Here is a 19,418-nt window from a genome sequence, read left to right on the forward strand (position 1 = left end):
GCTAGTGTGCTTCCAATTAAACCTGTTGGACTATAACCTGGTGTTGTGTGATTTTTAACTCTGAAGTTCAAATTCTCTCCCTTTCTTCTCTCTACCTTTTCTCTCTTTTTCTCTCTTCTCTCTATGCTCAGCTAAGAACCTTCTCTCTCCTTCTTTTTCCTCTTTCTTGTCTCTCTCTTTCTCTCTCCCTTTTTCCTCTCTCTCTCTTTGTTTATTTTCTAATTCCATTTTTCTCAATTATGATTATAATTTAAGTTTCTCTAGCTCTACTACACTTGTCTGTTTCTCTGACACACTTAAGTGTTTGAGTAACTCCCTCACAATTTCAACTTTACTTTTGTCCTCAGTTAAAGCCAATTCTAACCTCTTTGCTAATTCTAAAAGTAAGGTCTTTTCCTGTCCTTCTGAACTTTGTTGGCAAATTTGGGATTCATCTTCAAACCCCAGAACTTCTTTAGCAATTTTATAAGCCATTTCTCTCACTTTTTAATTTAACCAACCACAAGGAACTGACACCACAAGAAGTGCAAAACCTGCGCCCATCCCCGCCCACCTCTATCCAAAGCCACAAGCGATCCTTCCATATCCAACCAAGATTTACCTGTATCTCCACACACGTTATCTACTGTGTAAATTGCTCTCGATGTGGGTCTCCTCTACATTGGGGAGACAGGACACCAACTTAGAGAATATTTCAGGGAACGTCTCTGGGATACATGCACTAAACAACCCCACTGCTCTGTGGCCGAACACTTCAACCAGCCCCCCCCCCCCCCCCGCCCCCCAACTCTGCCAAGGACATGGAAGTCCTGGGCCGCCTCTGCCACCAAATTCTAGCCAACTGACACCTGGAGGAAGAATGCCTCATCTTCCACCTTGGGAACCTCCAACCACAACAGATCAATATCGATTTCACCAATCTCCTTATTTCCCCTCCACCCCTCCCCATCCCAGATCCAACCCTCCAACTCAGCTCCACCCATTTCAACTGTGCTACCTGTCCGTCTTCCTGCCTTCCTACCTATCCGCTCCATTCCCCACTCCAATCTATCACAATCACCGCCCACCTTCATCTACCTATAACATTCTCAGCTACCTTTCCCCCAGCCCCACCCTCCTCCCATTTATCTCTTAACCCCCTTTTGCAGCACCATCCTTTCATCTAAATGAGTTACATAAACTGCAGTTGAGGTATCAACACTGGTCCCTGTGCTGCACCATTCGTTTTAGCTTGTCAACCTGATTAAAAATACTATTTACACCTATTCTCTGCTTTCAGTTAGCCAATCAATATTCTATCCATACCATTTTGCTACTCCCTACATCATGAGGTTTATTTTCAATCATATCCTTTGTGTCACCTATTCAAATGCCTTGAGAAATAAGAGTATTTTCACTGAATTGTTGACCATAAATCCTTACCTTATACTTAAGCTAAATAGTTTTGTAGGCCATTTTGGAGAGCAGTTAAGAGCCCAGTTGTGGGTCTATAGTCACCTGTAATCAGACGAGGTAAGTATGACGGATTTCCTTCCCTAAAAGATATTAGGGAACTAGATGGAATTTTATAGCAATTGGACACCAGTTATGTGTTCATTCTTAGACTATCGTTCTTAATTCCAAATTTTATTAAATTCAAATTTTCACCATATATCATGGTGGGGTTCAAATCACGTCTCAGACATTATGCCACCACCTCCTTTTTTTTCTGTACCATTGAAATGGGCATCTGAATAGGAATAACTTTGTTTGCTGTTGGACAGGAAGCTCAAAGGTAAACTGAAGAATGAATCCGGTTACTTTTAAAGAACCACATTTTAAAACTTCATAAAATTTATATCAGAGTTTTTACATTTTTTTTTTGTAAATATATTTATTTGCAAATTTTTTTAACTTTACAAACATATAAAATTATTGAAAAATACAATCAATAACAAATATCGGTATAATAAAAAAAAACACAAATTACAATACAACTACTGTCTCCTAACTATTAATCTACCCTCTAATACAAAACAAACCCTAACACTGTGCAAAGCAGCACCAAAAAAAAAGAAAGAAAAGTAACAAAACAAAAAAAAACACAGAATACAGAACAGCTATGCTCGGCGCAAAGCTCCCAAATAGCATTGTATATATATCCGTATTAACTCAGGAGACCCCCTCCAGGGCCCAGGGTTTGACAAATCTAACCATTCTGGTTAAACAAACGCCTTAGTTAAGACAACTGACAAATCTGTTTCCAAATAACTCAAGTAGGACTGGCATGTCTTATAAAAATGATCTGATTCGGAGATGCCGGTGTTGGAGTGGGGTGTACAAAGTTAAAAATCACACAACACCAGGTTATAGTCCAACAGGTTTAATTGGAAGCACACTAGCTTTCGGATCGACGCTCCTTCATCAGGTGATTGTGGAGGGCTCGATCGTAACACAGAATTTTTAGCAAAAATTTGCAGTGTGATGTAACTGAAATTATACATTGAAGAATTGATTGTCTGTTAAGCCTTTCATCTGTTAGAATACAGTGATAGTTTCACTTCTTTCATGTGTATATCACAAAACCCTTTTTTTTAAAGTTGCATGTTCGGGTTAGCTGTTAACAATGGTGAATTTGTACTTGCAGAGTTACATTGCACTTTGCTCAAAAACTGCATACAGTCATGTAGAACTCTGAGCTCAAAAACTGCATGAATTTATGTAAAACTCTGTTATCTCACTTTTTAGATTAGAATCAATCTAAACATCAGGTCGTAGACAGAGAACACAGGGGGCTAATACCTTCAACATATTGTCTAGCTATCACCATTGTTAACAGCTAACCCGAGAATGCCACTTTAAAAAAAAGGGTTTTGTGATTGAGATTGAGATCTTTCGAGTATTCTCCCATATGTTCTCCCATGTTTCAGAAGAGAAGTCCACTTCTAGCTCTTGCTCCCAGACCTCACATACCCCAAACTAGAAACTCCTCTTGCTGCCCACAGTTTGAACCCTGAGTCCATCATCCCTGGTCGGAACCCAGGCATGCCAACTATAGGTTAAGTGGTGAAGTCTTGGATAAACAACCCTCACTCTGACGCATCACCCTCCAAGCCCTGACTGTACTAATGACAATGGGGTTCCGACAGTGGTCCATAACTGTCCACATCTTAACCATGAACAATAGGTTAATAAGAGGGCACTTTGCCTGGGAGGCCTCAATATCCAGCCATATTGAGTTTGGATCATTACCGACCCAATCACAGACCAAGGACAGCAGGGAACTCAATTGATACCTCCTCATGTCTGGGAAATCAACTCCTCCCCCTCCTTGAGGCAACTGCAATTTAGTAAGTTTGATGAGGGGCTGCCCACTATTGCCAGACAAAGGAACCAAACCACCCCATAAGCTTCCGCAGCGTTGACCTGGGAAACATTATAGGGAGCATACACATGGGATAAAGCAAACGAGGAAGAACATTCATCTTAATGAGAGATATTCAGCCCAGCCATGAAATTGGAAGAGCCTCCCATCTCTGGAGATCTTGCCTAATATTGTCGAGCGAGTGAGCAAAGTTAGTCCGAAATAACAGATCAAACTTGAGGGTAATAAAAATGCCTAGGTACTGGAATCCTGCCCGTGACCCTTAAAAGGGAACTTAGGGCCACCTTCAACTTCTGGCATATACAATTAGATTAGATTACTTACAGTGTGGAAACAGGCCCATCGGCCCAACAAGTCCACACCGACCCGCCGAAGCGAAACCCACCCATACCCCTACATTTACCCCCTACCTAACACTATGGGCAATTTAGCATGGCCAATTCACCTGACCTGCACATTTTTGGACTGTGGGAGGAAACCGGAGCACCCGCAGGAAACCCACGCAGACACGGGGAGAACGTGCAAACTCCACACAGTCAGTCGCCTGAGGCGGGAATTGAACCCGGGTCTCTGGCGCTGTGAGGCAGCAGTGCTAACCACTGTGCCACCGTGCCGCCCACAATGTATTCACCAAAAACGGATACCCAATTTCATCAACAGATGCCTAAGGGAAAGACAATGGAACGAGGACATGCCACAACCCAAAGGATTAACCACACTACCATACATCAAGAGCATTTCCGAACTGACAGCCAGACTACTGCGACCACTAGGACTCATAACAGCACACAAACCAACAGCCACTCTCAGACAACAACTCACCAGAACGAAGGACCCGATACTCAGCATGAGCAAAACCAATGTAGTGTACAAAATCCCATGCAAGGACTGTACAAAACACTACATAGGACAAACAGGAAGACAGCTAACGATCTGCATCCATGAAAACTATCTAGCCACGAAACGACACGACTAGCTATCCTTAGTAGCCACACACTCAGATGACAAGCAACATGAATTCGACTGGGACAACACTACTATTATAGGACAAGCCAAACAGAGAACAGCCGGGAATTCCTAAAGGCATGGCACTCATCCACAGATTCAATCAATAAGCACATCGACCTGGACCCAATATACCGGCCACTGCAACGGACAGCTGGAACTGACAACCGGAAGCGGCAGATTCAAACCACTACAAATGCCAGAGGAAAGATCACAGAAGCGCTTCACAGGAGGCTCCCAAGCACTGAGGATGTCACCTAGACAGGGGATGAAACGTCTGCAACACAAATTCCCAGCTCGGCGAACAGAATCAAAACATCTTTAAACTTCCCCAAAGGCATAGCCTCTGATTTTGCAAAGTTCATCTTATTTCCTGAAATAGCCCCAAATGAATTGATACATTGTATCAAATGGGGTACGGAGGTCATCAGGTTCAATAAAAACAGAAGGACATCATCTGCATACAGTGTAATCTTGTGTGCCCTCGATCCCACTTCCGGACCGGTTATGTGGACGTTCTGACGAATGGCCTCTGCTAGTGGCTCTATCACCAACGTAAACAACAACGGTGAGAGGGGGCAGCCTTACCGACTACCCCTACCAATCCTAAAATTCCCAGACTTCACCCCGTTGGTGATGACCACGGCCAGGGGGTGGTGATATAAAACCTCCACCCACCTAGCAAAGACCCCACCCAACCCAAACTGTTCTAAAAAAGATACGGCCATTCCACGCGGTCATATGCTTTCTCTGCATCTAAGGAAATCACCAACCCCTGAATCGATTGTTGCTGACAAACGTGGACCACATTCAGCAAACTTCTAATATGTTCATAAATCTTTGAAAGTTACCACTCAGGTGGATAGAGCTTGTAAGAAGGCCTATGGTGTATTAGCGTTCATTAGCAGAGGGATTGAATTCAAGAGTCGTAAAGTGATGTTGCAGCTGTACAGGACCTTGGTTAGGCCACATTTGGAGTACTGTGTGCAGTTCTGGTCGCCTCACTTTAGGAAAGATGTGGAAGCTTTGGAGAAGGTGCAGAGGAGATTTACCAGGATGTTGCCTGGAATGGAGAATAGGTCGTACGAGGATGGGTTGAGAGTGCAAGGCCTTTTCTCATTGGAACGGCGAAGGATGAGGGGTGACTTGATAGAGGTTTATAAGATGATCAGAGGAATAGATAGAGTAGACAGTCAGAAACTTTTTTCCCCGGGTACAACAGAGTGTTACAAGGGGACATAAATTTAAGGTGAAGGGTGGAACGTATAGGGATGCCAGAGAGTGGTGGGGGCATGGAATGCGCTGCCTGTGGGAGTGGCAGAGTCAGAATCATTGGTGACTTTTAAGTTGCAATTGGATAGGTACATGGATAGGTGCTTAAGCTAGGACAAATGTTCGGCACAACATCATGGGCCGAAGGGCCTGTTCTGTGCTGTATTGTTCTATGTTCTATATTATTAGAGGACCTACGACCCCTTATAAAGCCTGTCTGGTCCTCTTTAACAATATGGGGCAACACCCTTTCCAATCTCAGTGCCAGGATCTTGGACAGAATCTTGAAATCTGAATTTAATAGAGAGATGGGCCTGTATGAGGCACAATCCTAAGGAACCTTCCCCTTCTTAAGAATTAAGGAAATATTAGCTTCTCTCAAAGATGGTGGTAGGCATTCATGCATATGTGAGTGATTGTACATCTCCAACATCGGCCCTGACAGAATCCCTATAAACTCCTTATAAAACCCATCCGGGAGACCATCAGGGCCAGGTGCTTTCCCACTCTAAAGTTGCTTAGTTGCCTCCTGTATTTCCTGAACTGTCAAGGGGGCATTAAGGAGAGAGGTCTGTTCCAAAGTTACCCCTGGGAGGTCCAGGTTCTTAAAAAAGGTCTCCATTTTAGCCTCCTGTTCTCACAACCTTCAGACCGATACAATTCAGAGTAAAAGCTCCGAAAAGCCTCATTAATTTTTTTAGCATCGTATGTAAGGACCCCGGTGCTGTCTCTGATTGTATTAATGGATTGGGGAGCACGCTCTTTCCTAGTCAGGTATGCTAAATACTTTCCTGGCCTATCCCCATATTCAAACAGCCTTTGTCTAACAAAAGCAAGTTCTTTCTTTGTGTTTTGTGTCAGTATTGAATTTAAGGCAGCCTGAAGGGCCATGATCCGCTGTAGCTTAGTCACCGAAGGCTGCGCAAAACATGCTGCCGCGGCGGCTTTTAACCGCGACTAGAGTAGACGCTGCTGTTCCTCCTTCTGTCGTTTCCGGCTAGCCAAATAGGAAATAGCTAATCCCCTAGCAAAGGCCTTAGCAGTCTCCCATAGCATGGATGGACTACTAGCCGTGCCTGAGTTGATAGTCAAGAATTCCTGAAACTCCTTCAAAAAGTATTCCACAAATGTGGAATGCTTAAGGAGAAAAGGGTCCAAATGCCAGTGCCGCAAACCTAACCCTTCACTCTTGGCCTTAACCTCCAACTATACTGCCGCGTGATCAGAGATAGCTATATTCCCAATTTTACAACTCATAATCGAATCAAGAAGGGCAAGGGAACCAGAAAGAGGTCAATCCTCGTGTGACATTTATGTGGGTTTGAAAAAAAGGTGAAGTCCCTGCTGGTAGGGTGAAGACATCTCCAAATATCCACCAGCCCCAACTCCCTGCATAAGTCAACCACCAGCTTGGCCTGCGAAGAAATAATTGGAGGCCCACAAGGCATCCTGTCCACTGTCGGATCCATAAGACAATTAAAATTCCGCCCCCCACCCCCCCTATAATAATGTGCCGTGTTCCAAAAGCACTCAACTTAGAGAAAGCACTAATCAAAAATTTGAGGGGATGCGCCGGAGGACAGTGGATGTTAAAATGCCATATTCCTCCCCATGTATCAGGGCTTTAAGTATCACAAACCATCCCTGCTCATCTTTCACCTGCTCTAATAATGTGAACGGAAGATTTTTCTGGATAAGTACCGCACTCCCCTACTTTTAGTAGTAAAGGATGAAAAGAATACCCGGTCATAACCCCCCTGTTATAATTTAAGGTGTTCCCATCATCAAGATGGGTTTACTGCAACAAAGCAATATCAACTCTTTCCCTCTTAAGGCTAGAAAGCACTTTTTTCCTTTTAACAGGCAAATGACAGCAGCAGATAAAAAACACTAAAAATGCCGAAGGAAACATCACAGAAGACGCTTCACAGGAGGCTCCCAAGCACGGAGGATGTCACCTAGACAGGGGACGAAACATCTGCAACACAAATTCCCAGCTCGGCGAACAGAACCACAACGAGCACCCGAGCTACAAATCTTCTTACAAACTTTGAAATTACTTCCCTTAATGTTCCAGGTACACCATTTAATAAGACACTTAGCTATATCCCCTTTCAGACACCCTTGAACCCCTCGAAGGGGGAACCCTGCTTACAAAGCACCGAGCATAAGTAAATTAGATTAGATTAGATTAGATTACTTACAGTGTGGAAACAGGCCCATCGGCCCAACAAGTCCACACCGCCCCGCCGAAGCGCAACCCACCCATACCCCTACATGTACCCCTTACCAACACACTACGGGCAATTTAGCATGGTCAAATCAAGACTCATAGGATCGAAAAACTATATTTACAAAAACTACCCTATCATAACTATAAACAACTATTACTACCAAAAAACTACGAAGAAAACCAACTATAAAACCTTGAATGGAAGACTCTTCCCCCTGCCCATAGGGGGCACTCGCCTTACCCATCCCCTCCTTCACAGCTCCTTCAAACCCGGACTGTGCCCCAGCCTTAGGCCAGAGAAAAAAAACAAGGAGATGATCCTTAAATCAACAGAAAAAAAGACCAAGTCAGGATGAGCACTCCACCCATCCCTGGCTTCATGTCACCCCGACTTGTGACTAAAAGAGAAACAACAAACCAAAAAAAGGGGGAGAAACAACAAAGAACATCCACAAAACTTCCCATCAGAAAATCCAGGTATTAAAATAAAAGGAACAACTTACTCCAAAGTCTTTTTCTCCTTCCTTTCCAAAAAGGAAATTATTAGGGAGAAAGAAAGGAATAAAACAAAGGGAAAACATGGGGAAAGAAGGAAAAGAGAACAAACATTAACCGTATTCTTCAGGCCAGTCCGTCTATTTTAAAGTGTCTACAAAGTTTTTATCTTTATCCGCTGAGTCTCATGTATAAACTGAGTCCTTGTGGCTGAAATGGAGCACTGCGGGGTATCTCATGGAGTACTGGATGCCCAGGTTCCTCAGCCTCTTTTTAACTTCATCGAAGGACTTCCTCTTTCAAATTAAAGTTGCCAAGGAATCCTGGAAAAACATGATCCTTGTACAGCAGTGCCTGCGGATCATTTCCCAGGTATCTGGAAGCTTCTATGACTTTTTGCTTGTCCTTATATGAATGGAAGTGCACTAGGACTGAGCGGGAACGCTGCACTGGGCCTGACCTGTGCACTGTAACCCAATACGCCCTTTCAATCTGAAGCCTACTGGACTCAAATGTGAAGGCCCAAAAACTTCAGCAGCCAGCTTTCAAAGAAGCTGACTGGCTGCTCACCTTCAGGGAGCCCTACAGTTCGAAGATTTATCCTCTGACCTTGATTTTCAAGGTCGTCGATATGGTCTCGCAAGGTCCACACCTCTCGCTCCAGCACCTGGATCTGACTGGATGAGGACTCCATCGCAGCTTCCAAGGCCTTAGTTCGACCCTCCACCTCCTCCAACCTCTCCCCGAGGCCCTGGATCTCCTGCTCATGCTTCTGCAGCATGGATGCGATGGGTTGGACCTGGGCACGAATCTCCCATGGATCTCCTCAATTGCAGCCCCAACTTTCAAGGTAAGTCTCTCCATCGCCGCAGCCAATTCCTGTGAGTCTGTCAGGTCCCCGGGGGGGTTCAGGAGAGGCTGCTGCTGCTGCAGTCTCTGGTGTGGTAGGTGCTGCAGGGGAGTGTCCTCCCTGCTGCTGTTTGCTTGCTCCTTTTCCCTTTGGTATCCTTCCCAATCGGAGAAAGTGAGGACTGCAGATGCTGGAGACCAGAGTTGAAAAGTGTGGTGCTGGAAAAGCGCAGCAGGCCAGGCAGCATCCGAGGAGCAGGAGAATCGGCATTTCGGGCATGAGGCTGGTGTGCCAAGCGGGCTGAGATAAAAGTTTGGGGGGGGATATTTGGGGGAAGGGCTCCCCCCACCTTATCTCAGTCCCAACCCCCAGATTCAGCACCGCCCTCTTGACCTGCAATCTTCTTCCCGACCTCTCCGGCCTATTACCCTCACCCTCACCTCCTTCTACCTAACGTATTCTCAGCGCCCCTCCTCCAAACTCCCCCCCCCCACCCCACCTTTTATCTCAGCCCACTTGGCACACCAGCCTCATTCCTGATGAAGGGCTTATGCCCGAAATGTCGATTCTCCAGCTCCTCGGATGCTGCCTGGCCTGCTGCGCTTTTCCAGCACCACACTTTTCAATCCTTCCCACTCCCAAATATTAATAAATATGTGTTCTGTAAGGTTTTAAACTAATAATTCCACCACATAAGTTGGCCAGGGATGGCAAAAAACACCAGTATGCCTTGGCTGTGAGGCAGAGCTGTCCACAGCAGTTCTACAGAATCGCCGCCATCGTGCCGAGTCAGAGTTTTTAACATTGTAACATCCTTTACCAGCTTTCTCCTAAGTTTTTGTTTTGTATGTCCAGAAGATCCAGTGTACAGATCCAGATATTTCATATGCTGTGCTCTCTGTGCTCCAGTTCTGGTGTACGCTCCATATTCCAGAGGATGTGAAGCCAAGTCTGATAGAAAGTTTATGTGCCTTGCAGCTTAATTACCTCGATCTCTACCTCATCCACTTCCCTGTGGGATTCCAGGCATGTGTAGTTATTGTCAAATCCTTTTTCATGGTTTTCGTTTAATCCATATTATCTTATCTTTTCACCTCATTCTTAAACCAGGGTATTGTATTAATTGTTTTTGCATGGTAGCCAAAGTGGCGAATATTGGAGCTGAGGCTTGACTTTTATATAGTTAAACCTTATTTACAGAGCCTGCATTATAAACTATAGACCTCCAATCCCAATGGATCCTATCAATAGCATCCATCTTGTGCACAGATGGCTGCAGAATAGTGGCACTGATCCAGGGCTTCTTTACATCTGTCAGCTTGCTTTGTTTCTTCCTTTTTTTAATGTTTTTACTCTTTTGCTCCTCCACCTTTTTGGAGGCTTTTTCAGCGTATTCGGCAGGGCAAGAGTGGGCTCAGCCTCCACAGCATGTGCAATAATGATGGCAGGAATTGGCTCATTGGAGAGTGAGCCCGGACTGGAGAACAGCAAGCCCTCTGACCTCACAGTGGCAGTGATTGTGGGCGCAGTATCGAGGACTGGCGACTTCGTTGGTGGGCCCGGCGCAGAACTTGACGCAGTGACATCGGCACGGGCTTTCAAAATGGTAACAATGGCAGGGCACCCTCTGCAGGGAGCAGAAAGGGTGGCTTCTGTGGTTGGCATTGGTCAGCTGCGGCAATGCGGTAGGCACAAATGGGTACTCCTGGTTGATTGATGGGAACAGCAGTTGCTTTGGCTGAGGTATGGTCGGCCTGGAGCGCTGCTTCTGATGATGTAGCAGTGGTGGCCCCAAAACCAGTCACCTGGTATGGACTGTGCAGGGAAAGTGTGCCAAAGCGAAGGAGATTGAAGTGTGCATAGCTAAGCACCTTAGAAAGACTGAAAATGTGTTGCTGGAAAAGCGCAGCAGGTCAGGCAGCATCCAGGGAACAGGAGAAGGGTTTCCTGAAGAAGGGCTTATGCCCGAAACGTCGATTCTCCTGTTCCCTGGATGCTGCCTGACCTGCTGCGCTTTTCCAGCAACACATTTTCAGCTCTGATCTCCAGCATCTGCAGCCCTCACTTTCTCCACCTTAGAAAGACTGTAATGTTTAAACTTGTGGCGTTTTTTTTTATTTTTCTACTTAATACTTGGAAAGTCTATACTGTTTAACTTCAACTTTATTTCTTTCTACCTTGTTCTTAAGATTTTATATTTAGGTACTTGTATCTAAGATGGTGCTGTGTGTGGCAACATTGTACAGTTCACTGTACTCCTGTACTTTTGTACTTGACTTTATGTGATACTTAAAGTCTAAACATAAATATAGGAGCACTCTTGAACTGTAAGTTAATACCTACCATCTGAATGGATGCTGGATCCACAGCTGGACTGCTGTGAACAGTTTTGGGCCCCTTATCTTCCTCCATGTATATTATAATGGGTCATGCCTTCACCCTGAGGCTGAGCCCTCAGATCCTAGCATCTCCTACTAGTGAAAACTTCTCAGTCTTCTAAACATCCACTTCATCCAGGCCTCTCAGTATTCACTAAGTTACAATCAGATCCCCCTCATCCTTCTTAACTCCAGCGAATACAGACCCAGAGTCCTCCATGCTCATTTGCATCAGAGTTCACTGAGGAATGGGTGGTGATGAATGCTGAGATTAGAGATACAAATTTGTTTACTCTGGATCAGGTTGACATAAGGAGGGAGGATGTGTTGGGTAGGCTAAAGGATATTAAGGTGGACAAATTCCCAGGACCGGATGGGAACTATCCCAGGTGGCTGAGGGAGGCGAGACAGGAAATAGCAAGGGCCCTGACAGATATCTTTGTAGCATCCTTAAACACAGGTGAAGTACCACATGACTGGAGGATTGCTAATGTTGTCCCCCTGTTCAAGAAGGATAGTAGGGATATTCCAGGTAACTACAGACCAGTGAGCCCAATGTCAGTGGTGGGAAAGTTTCTGGAGAAGTACTGAGGGATGGAATCTATTTATATTTAGAAAAGAATGGTCTTATCAGTAATAGGCAACATGGTTTTGTGCGGGGGAGGTCGTGCCTTACCAACTTAACAGAGTTCTTCGAGGAAGTGACCAAGTTGATAGATGAAGGAAGGGCTGTACATGTCATATACATGGACTTTGGTAAGTTGCTTGATAAGGTTCCCCATGGTAAACTAATGGGGAAACTGAAGTTACATGGTGTGCAGGGTATTATAGCTAGAGGAATTGAGCAACAGATTGAGCAACAGGACACAAAGTAGTAGTTAAAGGGAGTTTCTCGAAATGGAAAAAGGCGACCAGCGGTGTTTCACAGGGATCAGTGTTGGGGCCACTGTTGTTTGTCATATACATCAATGATCTGGAAGATGGTATTGTTGGTCTGATCAATAAGTTTGCAGATGACACGAAGATTGGTGGAGTAGCAAAAAGCATAGGGGACTGTCAAAGAATACAGGAGAATATAGATAGACTGGAGAGTTGGGCGGAGAAGTGGCAGATGGAGTTCAACCCAGGAAAATGTGAGGTGATGCATTTTGGGAAATGTAATTCTAGAGCGAACTTTACTGTAAACAGAAGAACCTTGGGAAAAATTGATGGGCAGAGAGATCTGGGAGTTCAGATCCATTGTACCCTGAAGGTGGCTGCACAGATGAGTAGAATGGTCAAGAGGCATATGGTATGCTTGCCTTCATCGGATGGGGTATCGAGTATAAGAGCTGACAGGTTGTACAAGACTTTGGTTCGGCTGCATTTAGAATACTGTGTACAGTTCTGGTCGCCACATTACCAAAATGTGTGAATGCTTTGGAGAGGGTACAGATAAGGTTTATGAGGATGTTGCCTGGTATGGAAGGTGCTAGCTATGAAGAGAGTTGAGTACGTTAGGATTGTTTTCATTAGAAAAAAGGAGATTGAGGGGGGGGGGTCTGTTTGAGGTCCATAAAATCATGAAGGTATATACAGGGTAAATAGAGATAAGTTTTTTTCCCCAAAGTGAAGGATTCAATAACGAGAGGTCATGTATTCAAGGTGAGAGATGAAATGTTTAAGGAGGACATACGCGGCAAGTGCATTACACAGGGTGGTAAGTGCCTGGAACGTGTTGTCAGCAGAGGTAGTAGAGGCAGGCACAGTAGATTCATTTAAGGTGTGTCTGGACAGATGAATGAGTAAGTGGGGAGCAGAGGGACACAGATGCTTAGGATTTGGGCGATAGGTTTAGACAGTGGATTTGGACCGGCTCAGGCTTGGAGGGGCCGAAGGGCCTGTACCTGAGCTGTAAATTTTATTTGTTGTTCTTCTTTGTTCTTTGTTCTCTTCATCACTGGATCATTCACATAAACCTCTTTCTGAAACGTCTCCAACACCAGCACATCCATCCCTGGGTGCAAGACCCAGAACTGCTTTGAGTATTTCAAATACAGTCTGACAAAAACCTTCTACAGCTTCAGTGATACATTTCTGCTCTTTTTTTTAGTCCTCTTGAAATGAATGCTAATGTCACATTTGCCTCTCTAACAGCCAACTAAATCCAAAGCAAATCATGCACTATGATTCTTCTGGTTCAGATTTTGAAAGCTTTTCTCTGTTCAGGGCATTAACTATGCCTCTATTCTTCTTACAGAGAATAACCTCACACTTTCCCACATTGTATTCCATCAGCCACTTCTTTGCCCAATCTCCTAGACCTTCTGCAACCTTCCTGCTTCCTCAACACTACCTGTCCCTCCATCTATCTTTGTGTCATTTGCAAACTTAGCAGCAATGCTATCCATTCCTTTGTCCAGATTGTTAATGTATAATGTGAATAGTTGTGGTCCCAACACGGACCCCTGTAGAATTACCCTACTCACCAGCGCCATCCTGAAAAGGACCCCTTTCTCCCTACTCTCTGCCTTCTGTCAGAGAGTCAAACCTCGACAAGTTTGGCAGGGGGGTGGGAACCGAAGGGGAGGCTCTGAATTAGCAGGAGTGGTTGAGGGTATAAGGAAAAAGAGAATCAAGACATTAAATAAAAAGCAAGAAGCAGCAGAACAGTGTAGCACTAAGAAGAATGGAAACCAGGTAGTGAAAGATAAAGAATGTTTGAAAACCAAGGTTCTTCTGGTGGAGATATTAAGATTCAAATAAAAGGGATAAAAACTAGCATAAGGGGACTTTATCTGGATGCTCGTAGCACTAAAAGCATGGTAGATAAGTTGACAGTGCAAATCATCATGAATGGTATGATTTAGTGGCTATTACAGAGACATGTTTGCAGAGTGATCACAACGGGAGGTAAGTATCCAAGAGTATTAGACTATTTGGAAAGACAAGGAAAGGGAGGTGGTGTAGCTCTGATATTTAAGGAGGACATCATGGTGGTAGAGAGAGATGATATGGGTTCTATGGAGAAATAGGTTCAATCAATGTGGGAGAAAATTAGAAATAGTCAAGGGAAAAAGTCACTTGTATGCGTAGTCTGTACACCACCAATAATACCATCATGGTGGGGCAGGCACCAAACAAGGAAATAACTGATGCAAGCAAAAATGGTAAGCAATTATCATGGGGATTTAAGTCTAGATATTGATTTGTCAAACCAAGTTGGTCAAGGCAGCCATTGAGAGGGGTTTGTAGAATGTATCCATAGTAGTTTCCTCAAACAGTATGTAATGGGACCTACAAGGGAGCAAGCTATCCTATATCTGGTCCTGTGTAATGAGGCTGGAATAATTAATGATCTCCAGCGTTAGGAATCTTCTTGGAAGGAACGATTGCAGTATGTTGAATCTAAAGTACAGCTGGAGGGTGAGAAGGTTCCTGTGCTTAAAGGAGACTACAATGGGATAAGGGAGGTGTTGGCTGGAGCAAAGACTATATGGTGGGACAATTGAGGATGGTGGATGACTTTCAAGGAGATTTTTCACTCAGCAAAAGTATATGCCATTGAAAAGGAAGGACTGTAGGAAAAGGGGGAATCAGCCATGGATATCTAAAGAAATAAAGGGGGTGTCAAAGTAAAAGCTAATGCATGTGAAGTGACAAAGTATAGTGGGAAACCAGATGATTGAGAAATCTTTATAGGTCAACAGAAAGCCACGAGAAAATCTATAAAGAAAGATAAGATAGATTGAAAGTAAACTAGCGCAGAATATAAAAACATAGCAAAAATTGTTACAAACATATAAAATGAAAAAGAGTGTTTGAGGTAAACATTCATCTTTTAGAGGATGAGAAAGAGGAAATCAAGAAATGAGGCATTGAACAGGTATTTTGTGTCGGTCTTCGCAATGGAAGACACAAACTACATGCCAGTAATTGATGACAAGAAGGCTATGGCAGGTGAGGACCTAGAAACAATTATCACTAAAAGGGTAGTGTTGGGCGAGCTAATGGGGCTAAAGGTAGACAAGTCTCCTGGCCCTGATGGACTGCATCCCAGTGTACTAAGAGAGATGGTGGGGGAAATAGCAAATGCACTTGTAATTTACCAAAATTTGCTGGACTCTGGGGTGGTTCTAGCAGATTAGGAAACCGCAAATGTGACGCAACTGTTCTTAAAAAAAAAGGAGGCAGACAAAAGGCAGGTAGCTATAGGCCCATTAACTTAACTTCTATAGTGGAGAAAAATGCATGAATCTATCAAGTAAGAAATAGCAAGACATCTGGATAGAAATTGTCCCATTAGGCAGATGCAGCATGGGTTCATGAAAGACTGGTTATGTTTAACTAATTTGCTGGAATTTTTTGAGGATAAGTGCTGTGGACAATGGAGAGCAGGTGGACATGGTTTATTTGGATTTCCAGAAGGCTTTCAACAAGGTAACATACAGCTGCTGCATTAGATAAAGGTGAATGGCATTACAAGTAAAGTATTAGCATAGATAAAAGATTGGTTAACTAACAGAAAGCAAACAGTGGGAATAAATGGGTGTTTTTCTGGTTGGCGATCAGTGGTTACTACTGTGCGTCAAGGATCAGTGTTAGAACCTCAGTGTTGGTTTACAATTTGCACACATGATTTGGAGTTGAGGACCAAGTGTCGTTCATCAAAGTTCACAGATGACATTAAGATGAGTGGTAAAGCAAAGTTTCAGAAGACACAAAGCCTGCAGAGGGATATAGGTAGGTTAAGTGAGAGAGCATGGGTATGATGGATGAAGTACAATGTTGGTAAATGTGAGGTCATTCATTTTGGCAGAAATAACAGCAAAATGAACTATTATTTCAATGGTGAAAAATTGCAGCATGCTGCTGTGTAGAGGGTCCTGAATCCTTGTACATGAATCACAAAAAGTTAGTTTGCAGGTGCAGCAGATAGTTAAGAAGGCAAATGGAATATTGTCCTCAGTTGCTAGAAGGACATGGTTTTAAAATAGGGAGGTTATGCTGCAGCTATGTAGGGTACTGGTGAGGCCACACCTGGAGTACTGTGTACAGTTTTGGTCTCCTTATTTGAGAGAGGATGTACTGGCAATGGAAGTGGTGCAGAGGAGTTTCAATGGTTGATTCCAGAGTTGAGAGGATTGGCTTAAGAAGAAAGATTGAGTAGACTTGAGCTTTACTTATTGGAATTTAGAGGAATTATGGGAGCTCTTTTAGAAACACTAAACTATGAAGGGATAAATAAGATAGAAGCAAGGTGGTTATTTCCAGTGGTGGGTGAAACTAGAACTAGGCACATAACCTCAAAATAAGGGGGAGCAGATTTAATACTGAGGTGAGAAGACACTTCATCCTCTAAAGGGTTGTGAATCTGTGGAATTCTGTGCCCAGTGAATGTTTTTAAGGCAAAGATATATTTTTGAAAATAAAGGAATTAAGTGTTGTGGTGAGCAGGAGGGTAAATGGAGCTGAGTCCATGAAAAGATCAGCCATGATCATGTTGAATGGCGGAGCAGGCTCGAGGGGCCATATGGCTTACTGCTATTTCTGTTTCTTATGTTCTTTATCCATGCAAGTGCCTTGCCATAACAACATGGGTTCTTATTTAGCAGCCTCCTGTGTGAAACTTTATCAAAGGCCTTCTGGAAATTCAAATAGATCACGTTTACTGCCTCTCCTTTGCCTGACTTGCTCATTACTTCCTCAAAATATTCTAACAGATTTGTTATGACCTCCCTTTGATGAAACCAAGCTAATTCAGCCATATTTTATCACGCATTTCCAAGTACTCCAGAGTCTCACCTTAATATTGGACTCTGAAATCTTACCAATAACCAAGGTTAAGCTAACTGGCCTAAAAATTCCTATCATTTGCCTCCCTCCTTTCTTAAATATCCTTGGATATTAACCATTAACCATTTTCTAGTTCTCTGGGACCCTCCCTGACTCCAGTGATTCTTGAAAGATCACTACCAGTGCTCTCAAATCTCCGCTATCTCCTTCAGAACTCTTGGATGTAGTCCATCCAGCCCACACAATTTATCTAACTTCAGGTCTTTGAGCCACCCCAGGACCTTCTCCAAAGTGATGACCGCTACAAACACTCCTGCCACCCGACGCTCTTGAAGTTCTGGTATGCTGCTGGTATCTTCCACTGTGAAATCTGATGCAAAGTACCTACTCAGTTTCTCTGCATTTCTTTGTACCCCGAGGGGCACTGCTCCTCCAGGGACAAAAACAGAAATAGCTGTAAAAACTCAGCAGGTTAGCAGAATCTCTGGAGAAAAATCAGAGTTAACATCTCTATTTCTCCAGCCTTACTTTCCAGTAACCCAATGGCTACTCTGCTCTTACCTTTCCTTTAAAAAAAACTTTTGCAGCTACCTTTTGTATTTCGAGCTTATTTGCTCTTGTATTTCATTTTCTCTCCACTTAATGCTTTTTGAATTATCCTCAGGTTTTTAAATACTTCCCAATTCTCTGGCTTCCCACTAGTTTTCACTACATTATATGCTTTTTCTTTTGCTTTTGTGCTGTCCCTGACTTTTTTTGTCAGCCATGGTTGTACAATCCTTTCCTTAGAATATGTCTTTTTCCGAGGATAAATTTCTGCTGTATCTCCCGAATTACACCTAAAACTTTCTAATTGCTGTTCCACCATCTCCCCATTAGGTTTCCCTTGCAATCTACTCTGCAACTTCATCCTTGTATCTTTGTAGTTATCTTTACTCAACTATGATCCTGTTGCATCTGATTCAGTTGTCTTCCCCTCAAACTGCAGGGTGAATTCTATCATAATGTGATCACTGCCCTCTAGGAGGTTCCTGCACCTTAAGCTACTTAAACAAGTCAGCCTTGTTACTCATCACCAATTCAAAAATTCCCTAATGGGTTCTACTTCTTCAAAACAAACTCTTGTATAAATCCTTTTCCTTGAGATCTGCAACCAATCTGATTTTCCAAGTCCAACTTCATATTGAAGACCCCTATGATTATTGTAATAGTGTCTTTCTTGCATGTCTTTTTTATCTGCTGATTTATTTTCCTTCCCACATCCTGACTATTGCTACTCGCTTGTACACAACTCCCATAAGAGTCTTTTTTCCCTTTGCAGTTCCTCAATTCTGGCCACATAGAACAGTGTTTGTTCCTTTGACTATTGTTATGGACCAAGCCAGACCCCTCAAAACATTTTAAGAAAGTAGCCCAGACCCTAATTTTGTTGCTTTAAGCAGTTATAAGGTGGATATTCCAGGAGTGATGCAGGTGCCGCAACTACTCGGGTTTAAACAAAACAAATCTTAGCAGGACTTATACACTTAATTGTAAGGTCCTAGGGAGTGTTGCTGAACAAAGAGACCTTGGAGTGCAGGTTCATAGCTCCTTGAAAGTGGAGTTGCAAGTAGATAGGATAGTGAAGAAAGCGTTTGGTATGCTTTCCTTTATTGGTCAGAGTATTGAGTACAGGAGTTGGGAAGTCATGTTGCGACTGTACAGGACATTGGTAAGGCCATTGTTGGAATATTGCATGCAATTCTGGTCTCCTTCCCATCGGAAAGATGTTGTGATACTTGAAAGGGTTCAGAAAGGATTTACAAGGATGTTGCCAGGGTTGGAGGATCTCAGCTATAGGGAGAAGCTGAACAGGCTGGGGCTGTTTTCCATGGAGCATTGGAGGCTGAGGGTTGACCTTATAGAGGTTTACAAAATTATGAGAGGCATGGATAGGATAAATAGACAAAGTCTTTTCCCTGGGATCAGGGAGTCTAGAACTAGAGGGCATAGGTTTAGGGTGAGAGGGGAAAGATATAAAAGAGACTTAAGGGACAACTTTTTCTC

General features: G+C 43.6%; 1 protein-coding gene across 1 annotated transcript in view; it reads left to right on the forward strand.

Moving 5' to 3' along the window:
* Positions 1 to 19,418, forward strand: part of LOC122558704 (aldo-keto reductase family 1 member B1) — a 117,245-nt gene that overhangs the window by 26,231 nt on the left and 71,596 nt on the right. The window contains 1 exon segment of the mRNA XM_043707496.2: positions 10,129 to 10,245. Coding sequence (XP_043563431.2) covers positions 10,129 to 10,245 — 117 coding nt within the window.

The sequence above is a fragment of the Chiloscyllium plagiosum genome, unplaced genomic scaffold, assembly GCF_037043375.1.
Source record: "Chiloscyllium plagiosum isolate Xiang-an unplaced genomic scaffold, Cpla_swu_hap1 HiC_scaffold_17, whole genome shotgun sequence".
Lineage (NCBI taxonomy): Eukaryota > Metazoa > Chordata > Chondrichthyes > Orectolobiformes > Hemiscylliidae > Chiloscyllium > Chiloscyllium plagiosum.